The following is an 8,623-nucleotide window of genomic DNA, read 5'->3' as shown; positions in this document are numbered from 1 at the left end:
TTGGCAGACACCGGAGTCTTTGGATCCAGTTCCCTGGTAGCATCTGTCCGAGAACATGCAGTCCTACCTGCCGTAAGCCACAAAGCAGTGTGGACACCCAACAATACGCTTGGGATCTTTTGTATAGAAAGATAACAACGAAAATGAAATCATAGTGGTTTGACGTTTGGGCTAAGAACTATCTAATGAGTTCCCCCTTTTTTTATATCACCATGTTACTGTGTTGGGGTTTTGAACTTGATGACATTTGTCTGGTTTTTATGCCCATCTTTTTTCTTCGGAGGAATTGTTTATATAGCTATGTACCTCAGCCTATATATAAATAATAGTGCTTTGGAAACAAGAAATTTCACTTCCTGATCATACACACACCTCTCATCCACCTCTGCTACACACCTGGTTTTTCTGGTAGGGTTGTTTACAGCACTTGGGACTTGCATGTTTGTCTTCTGTTCATGGATAAAAGATTATTTGGAACAGTTTTATAAACATTATACACCTTGCAGCAAAAAGTAGGTCAAATTTTGGGCCTTGACTATATTATCCTATTAGCGAGCTCCACTTGTTTTACTTCATCTATTTTTTAAAAACCAGATACGTTTTCTACACATAGTGCAAGGACAGGTCTTCCAGCATGAAATTGTATATGGAACATAAAAATGTATGCTCGTAAACTATGTATGTGTCTGCTTATTGTATTTTCAATGTCAGCTTGAAAAGATTGTGGCCAAACTTTCAAACTCTTTCTGAAAATCATATGGTAAGCACTACATATTTATTTTTTGATTTATTTTGTACGTTGTGAATAAAAAATTAAAAAATAAGTCAACACTGATTCCATAGTAGCCTAAATGAAATTAAAATTCAGGTGCAATCATGTGACAAGACTGGTAGATTCATAAAGTGGTGTATGATACATGGAGTGCTTTAGTTGTTGGTTGCCAATCCTGTAGATGGGACACTTTAAAGAAGTCTGGTTTTTGGTGGATTAGATACTCAGCAGTTCTGAAAACCGTGTCCATTTAATGCTTTGCACATTAGGAATAGGGACTGAAATTACACACAAACTGGTATAAGTGATTGGAAGCTGGTTCAAATCTGTAACACAGCAGAAGATCAGTGCACATAAACGGCTTTCAAAATGGCTAAAACCAGTTTAAGGTAAACCTGGATGGATGTAGTATTAGACTTAACTGCTTTAGGTTAAATTGGTTTATTGAACTTCTGTCCCAGATCTCTCCATATTTAAGTTAACTCACAGCCCTACAGCATCCCAGGATGCTTTGCACCTCCCCTGCAACTCCCCCTCCCCCCTTTTCAAGGTGGGTGGGCTAGCCTTGGCCCAAGCTGGGGAGGAAGGCATGCTCTAGTACCTCTTTGCTTCTGGCCTGGGCCACTGCAGGCATGTGGCTGCATTTCCAGAATCAAAAGTCAATGTCTGATTACTTACTTATCGGTTCAATCTAGGCAGCTTAGACTAACCTGCCAAGATTGAAATGATTTAACCTTGGGTTTTTTGACTGTCTGTACTTAGTCTAGGGGTCCAAAAATTGAAATCTTAAAAAAAATGCTAATAACTTTTGAAAATCTTAATTTATTTTGTTATACTAAGAACCATAGTCCTACAGTAGGATAAATGAATAAATACCTGTTCTCTGTCACTTGCACATAATTGTTGCTCACCTAAATTTGGGCATCAATTGTACCTTCATATAGCTATTTATTAATATTAATCAATGTCAACCCCAATTTACTTGATTTTTGATAGCCTACAGTCATGCCTTTCTTTAAGTTTCCCCTTAAATATTAAATTTGGTCATAAAAGTGAAGATCGCATTTAAATATGCAACATATTGTTTTGCACTTAGGCAGTACAGTGTGAGTTTGGTAGTACAATACTGTTATTTCTGAACATAGTCTGTTCCATTCCATCTTTGGCAATCCTTTCAGCTGAATGTGTTAGCTGATGAGTTTTAAAACATTTTTTGATAAAAGGAAGAGGTGTTACAGAAATCAGATAGGAAACATTTAAGAGAGGGTGTAGTGCTATACATAATTAATCAAGCACTCTTTGTTCAGTCAATTGTTAAGTTCTAAATAAAATACAACTTTAAAACCGAGATAAAAGGCTTGGTAATTTCCTCTGCGTTTAGCCCAAAATAGGTTCCAAACTTGCTTGAACAGTCACATTTTGTTTTGGATTATTGGTGTTCACAATCCCATTTCTATTTTTGGCTGCTTGATCTTTTTGGGTCTGCTCCTTTGATGGGCAAAGTGCCTTCAGTTCTCGGGAGTTTGCTCCGTCCGCTCTGTGCATTGCAGAACAGGGCACTGGGAACTTACGCTGGGCACAGGCAAGTAAATTGGGGCCATTAAATCCTGGCCCTAAAGCTATGGAGGAGCAGCTTTGACTTGCACTGGCCCCTAAGCAGGACTGAGCACAGTGGGACTTTTCTCCCACTCCAGCCAGCTCCAGCCACACACGTCCTCTCATATTATCATCAGGGGTGGGGGTGGCTGGCACAGGAGCCAGCTTTGTAACCTATACCAGCTGTTGCCTTATGTTTGGGGAGAATTTACCATGGCCATTTATGGCCATTTAAATCTACTTTGTTGGACAAAGTTGTTTGAAAAGATCAGGGAATGCAGTCCATAGGCTGTAGAGACCAGTGTATTATAGACTTATAAATGGGTGCCCCTGATGGGGAGAGCAAGAAGTGTGCTATTTCTGCACTGTTCATGCTACGGACAGCCATCAGCTTAGGCCTTCTGAACTGTCTTTGTATCCTTGGTGAACAGGTCTCCTGATACTGGACAGAGATAAGGCAGTGTTATGGGCTTGTCCTGGGCATCAGCCTGCTGAGTGGTCCTGGTGCAACGACAGGAGCAATCTGTACCATCTTAATGGATGACACAGAGGACACAACATCTGGTGTGTTTGGCACTTCAAGAAATTAAGACTATCCCTTCACTTCTGGCCTTGTACAGCACCACACTGGCCCTGACACTGGGCAATATCACACTATTTAAGCCCTGGCAGTGGAAACATTCTGCTTGCCGGAGAGGAAAGAGATGCCCAGTTTGATCTTGTGAGTGAACATTTCCTGAGTAAATTCTGAAACCATTGGACAGGAAATAAGCTAATAATGGGATTTTACAGCATGCATTACCCATATAAGGGATTGAAATTTAATACAGGTTTGTTGCTGACCTTCTGGCTTTTGATGAAACATTTCAATTCCTTTCTTGTTTTCACGCACTCATGGTTGATAGGAATTTGCTTCATCTTATTTATGGCCAGACTGAGACTATGTCTCACTGTGTGTATGATGAGCGGCATGTATGTGGACAGCTCCAGGAGAAGTCCAAGGAAGGACTAGTCTCAATTTGTTCTTGCTCCACATTTTGGTGGTGGGTAGTGATTCCCTTCAACTCTTTACATGGATTCAGAAGTGGAGTGCAGAGCCCTACTCTGCCCAGCCCCTGCCTCTCACCATCTTTCCCAGCTCCCTGGAGGGAGGGGAAGCAGTAGAGCCTTGCCTCTTCCCCAGCATACAAAGGGATGATCTGGGCAGGCTGCCTAAGGTGATGGGGAGGGGGGAAGGTTATGGCCCTTAGTCTTCTGCCTGGCCTTGTAAGGGCGGTGAGAATCTTGCCTTAAGATCATGGTAAGTCCAAGAGTTATTAATTGGTACAGTGAACTTGGGTAACTAGGGCTGCTTGTACATGCCACAGGGGTTTAATCTGGTTTAGTTCTCCCTAAATTGAAACGCTGGATTTTTTAAAACACTGCTTCAGTTTAGGAAGAATTAAACCAAACTAACCCCTGTGGCGTGTACACCGGGGTGGGGGCCCAATCCGTACCTGTCTCTTTGGGGGGAGGGCAAGCTGCCGGCAGACCAAGGGGTCCCTGAGCTGCACGGGGGCCCCCCAGCTGGCACCCGCCTGCTGGCACCTGACCAGAGCGGTCCCAGGGGGCACTGCAGCTGCAGAGGGAAGCACCTTCCCGCACAGCTCAGGCAGACTGGCAGGCTCCGGGGAGAAAAAAAAAAGATCAGGCCCTCTGTTTTTCTTTTTTCTTCAGTGGAGCCTGCCTGCACAGGCTGCCGCTGGGTCCCACAGCCCCTGAGCTGCGCGGGGCCCGCCAAGCCCTGAGCATGTCGGCTTCCAGCACCCCATGCGCTGTTGCACTTTGTTAGGTAGCAAACCAAAGCACCTCAGAGGTGTTTTATCTTGCTACATACCAAAGTAATTTAAAGCGGAATACGCCACCGAACGTGCAAATAGCAATACCATTAAAGCGATGCAGAAGGGCATTTAAGCCTCTTTAAAGGCCAATTTTGTGGTGTGTACAAAGGCCCTAGAGCATTTCAATAGCATCATTCAGATTCTCTTCTCACAATAAGATCCACTAAAGACTGTGAATGTAACTAAAATCAGAATTTGGCCTTGTATCTTTATCTCTGCATGGTAAGTGTCATTTCTTGCCAGCTCTTATGCTACATTAGTTTAGCATCATCTACATTTCCAAATGCATCCTGCTTTGTGGAATAGATTTTGCTTGTAAACCTGGGACCTGGTTTTCAGAAGAACTCTGAGCTCCCGTTTAGGCCCCCAACAGCTTTCACTGACACCTACTGATTCTTCTGAAATGCGTCTGGCCACATAGAGAATAAACTGGCTTAAAAAATGCTGCAAAGAGTGGATTGGTAGGCATAATTTTTAGATGTTCTTTTAGGTGAGCGTGTTAAATCACTGTCTGACTTGGTTTTAAACACAGTTCCTTCAGAACTAGTTCTCTCAATTTTTTGCCAATCGGGTACTCCACATACTGTCACCAACAACATTTTTTCTCTCTTTTTTTCTGCAAAATCTGTTAATGAAGGATTAGAGCACCTTAATGACTTGAGGGCTCTTGCCTAAGTAAGGAATAGATTTGACTCAGATATGTGTGTGTTTATTTTCTTTTGTAGTGATATCTTTGATGCCATGTTCCCAGTTACACACATCGCTGGAGAAACCGTCATTCAGCAAGGTGATTTCTCACCCTTTTTTTCCTTACAGTTTTCCTAAGATGATATAATTTATGACTGTCTGATATATCAGGAAATCATGGGGCTAGAGATATTATCATCCTTGCTTACGTGAAGGAGATCTTGTTCCACAAGTGCCCAAGTATTTATTTAGATTTAAGCTCTTTGAGGCAGACACTTTTTTATTATGCACACCATGCTTAGGGCCTGGTCCACGACATGAGTTCCCTAGCGTGATTATGATACAAACCATCCATTATACTACCACTAAAAAGGATCCCCACTGATTTCAGTGGGGCTACTCACTAAGTAAAAGACTGCTCAATCTGAGTAAGGTTGGCAGAATTTGGCTCAGAATAATTAAAAAAGGAAAATATTTCACTGGGGTTTACAAGTGCTTAGCACCTTATTGTATCATGCCCACAGACTTGGTAACTTGCTTGCAAGTTTTGGACAAGTTGAGCAGGACCTGAGGGAGCTTATATCTCTAACATGTTTATGAGACAAATGTTAAATAATTACTCCATAATATTTTTGTTCATGAATGGACATAGGCTCAGACATTTAAGGAAATGATCCTCTCATTATATAATCAACTGTGCAAACTGTGCAAATATGCATCGACTCCAGTATGGAGATTGGCAATTATTTGTGTAACCACTCAGCAGGCGTTCTGCAAACAGTCATCATTTATATTCTTGTTTCCAGGTGACGAAGGAGACAACTTCTATGTCATTGATCAAGGAGAAGTGGATGTAAGTTTTAATAACCTCCCATTTGGAAACAGTTTCTTTCCTTTCTGTTTTTAAGCCAGGCTGTTACAACAACGCTGCTTCTAAGTTTACATAGTAAACTTGTGCTTATGGTACTTGCCTGTGGCTTGATCCATCCATGTTTCTGAGGTCGTGCATCTGCTGCCACTGAAATGAAGGATCTCATCACCTCCTGTGATTGACTTCATTAGTCAATTTTTGCTATAATTAAGTCATTTTGGCTTCATAAGTGGTATATTTTATAGCCAAATGTATTTGTCCATTCAGAGCAGAGAATATGGGATCAAAACTAAGCGAATGACTTTATCTGTAGAGCAATAGCCACACCTGTGCATGTGCAGGCCACCATGATGGAATGTACCTGAGGGTCCATATGAACCAGGAGGAAAATATTTCCTTTAATCACCTAGCCTAGTACATGTGCGTTTCTCCTCAAATTGAAAGTGTGCCTCAGGCCTCCAGTTCCATCTGAGACTTCTTAATTTGCTTTTTAAATGAGCTCTGTGTAACCAAACAACAAACTTTAGTAATAAAGAGCAGAATCTTAAAAGCGTCCAATCAGTTCTTAAGTGCCTACCAGAGTTTGCTGAAGTTTTTTCAGGAAGAATTGGGAAGAAACACTGAATCCAGTTTCTAAACTATGCACCTTTTATCAGTTTTACCCTAGGGAGCGTTATGAAAATCAACCCCTTTGCAACTTTCATCAGTACAGGCCTCTCATCCGAATGCATTCTTTGGGAGCCACATCTTACTTCTCAACAGTTGTTAGATTGGACAGGCTGTGTCATTAGCAGTGTTGCTATGCAGACTCCTAGATGAGTTTTGCTTGGATTATTTAAAGAAGGCAGTGATTTATTTTAAATCCAGGCAGCAGGCATGTGGCTATTTTAGTGAAAGTCATTTTTTTTAGACTTTTGTTTGTGTCAGGAGACCATCTAATTGGTATTGTTGGGAATTGAGAAACCTCACACTCTGCCTCTGGAAGTTACTTCTCAGGAAATCCATGTGACTCACTGTTCCTATCAAACATTGCCACATCGGCAGTGCCAGAAAATAACAAGTACGATATTTATAGAAACGTGGTAAAATTTATTTTTAAAAGATTCACTTTAGGCACGGCCCCAAACTCATTGACTTCAGGGGCTTTGTTTTAGGACCATCATGATAAGCAGCAGATATCTAGGTACTAGCAGCTATGGACAGTCTCTCTCAAAAATTACTGACCCTCCCTTGGAAGCATAAGGCACCATTTGCAGTATTTTCTGTCAGTCAAAATGGCTTTTGCTGCTTCTGTGATTCCCCACACAGAGCACAGCTCTGTTGCACAACGTTAATTAAGTTCTTGGGCTTTTTGTTTCCTGAGAGAGCGATACATCTTCTTACACATAATCTTGACTGTACGTGGCCCAGGGAAGGACTAAAATGCAAGATCGTTTTGAATGAATGGCTGATTACTGAGTACAGGTAAACTCATCATAGGCAGATACCAGAAGGTTTCGAGGGCTGGTGAAGCTTCTGCAAAGGGACGTTGAAAGTTGGTGAGACTCAAGCTCTTATATTCCTAAGTCACTTTTGAAAATGAGACTGAAGTTAATTCATTTAGACATTCTTTATCCCAGGCCTACAGCCCCAATTCTTGTCTAGCTTTGACATGCTGGCCCTATTGACGTCAGTGGAAAAATGCACGGAAACTTTCTTGAGCAGGGATAGACTTAAGCACATGCTCAAGTGTTATGCTAAAGTGAAGTCACAGTGAACAGTTTTCTCCTGCATTGCTGTCAAAGTTTACTTCTAAAATTTCCTTTGTGTTTGGAGGCTTTGCAGTCTCCGTCTCACATGCAGACTTCTCTTGATTCTTCCTTTTTACTCAGGAATGTATTGTTCCTTGCTAGCAGAGTACAGTGGCAGTTTTTTGAGGGAATAAACTAAATTGCTGACTGCCACATAAGTGGGGTTCTCTGAATGTCTTGTCACTGCATCTCCATTGGCATCCCCTCTTCCTGGTTCTTTCAGAGTTCCTTTATTCCAAAGAGATCAAGTTTTGGAGCTGGCTAAAATATCATTAATGATTTCTGGTGAAACATTCTTGTGGAAATTATGCAACAAGGAGTAGGCAATGGACATGGGGCATATGCAGTAAGGTTTATGACCCCTGGCTGTGCTCACTAAAGTTGTGTTGCCAGAGTCTGCAAAGCACAGATAGGTCTGTGACCCCAAGCCTGTGATCCAAGAAACAATATGCTCTGAACGTGTCAAAGAATGATAGGACACATGATTGTCCATGCCAATAGAACGAAGCACAGTGACTGAGCTAGCAATTTCCATCATGGAAAAGAAAACCAAACCATACCAGAAACTACTTGCAGAAATGATCTGCAGATTTTTGGAGGAAAGAGACTTATTAGATCACAGGCAGTATGTAGTTAGAATAAAAGGGACAGAGGCTCCAATTAATAAGTACAAGAATTATGATGAATCTTCTTATGGATAATTTTGAAAATTTATGAGGACCATATTAAAAGGATAATCTAACACTGCATCCCCCCACCTCTGCACCTGCCAGGAGATAAATGAATAACATTAATTTATAAGCAGTGTTATAAACCTGTATATTTTCTGTCTATAAGCTCTGGAGGTGTTGTGATGGAATAAAATACATTGCAGTATCACACAGTTTATGAATACATTTGCCAGTTTGAGAGAAACAACAGGCCAGGGGGTTTGTCAGAGAAAGTTTCATATCAAGCACGAGGCTTTTTATTATCCTTTCTTTGACAGAGCTGATGATTTAAGTATAAAACTAGCAGCATTAAGGCA

General features: G+C 41.4%; 1 protein-coding gene across 1 annotated transcript in view; it reads left to right on the top strand.

Moving 5' to 3' along the window:
- The window catches only part of PRKAR1B (protein kinase cAMP-dependent type I regulatory subunit beta), a 125,016-nt gene that overhangs the window by 66,815 nt on the left and 49,578 nt on the right, over positions 1–8,623 (top strand). The window contains 2 exon segments of the mRNA XM_025215797.1: positions 4,974–5,035; positions 5,742–5,788. Of these exon segments, the coding sequence (XP_025071582.1) occupies positions 4,974–5,035; positions 5,742–5,788 (109 nt within the window).

This window comes from Alligator sinensis, unplaced genomic scaffold (assembly GCF_000455745.1).
Source record: "Alligator sinensis unplaced genomic scaffold, ASM45574v1 scaffold1084_1, whole genome shotgun sequence".
NCBI lineage: Eukaryota > Metazoa > Chordata > Crocodylia > Alligatoridae > Alligator > Alligator sinensis.
The sequence above is the reverse complement of the archived record's forward strand: the minus strand, read 5'-3'. Positions and strand labels throughout refer to the sequence as shown.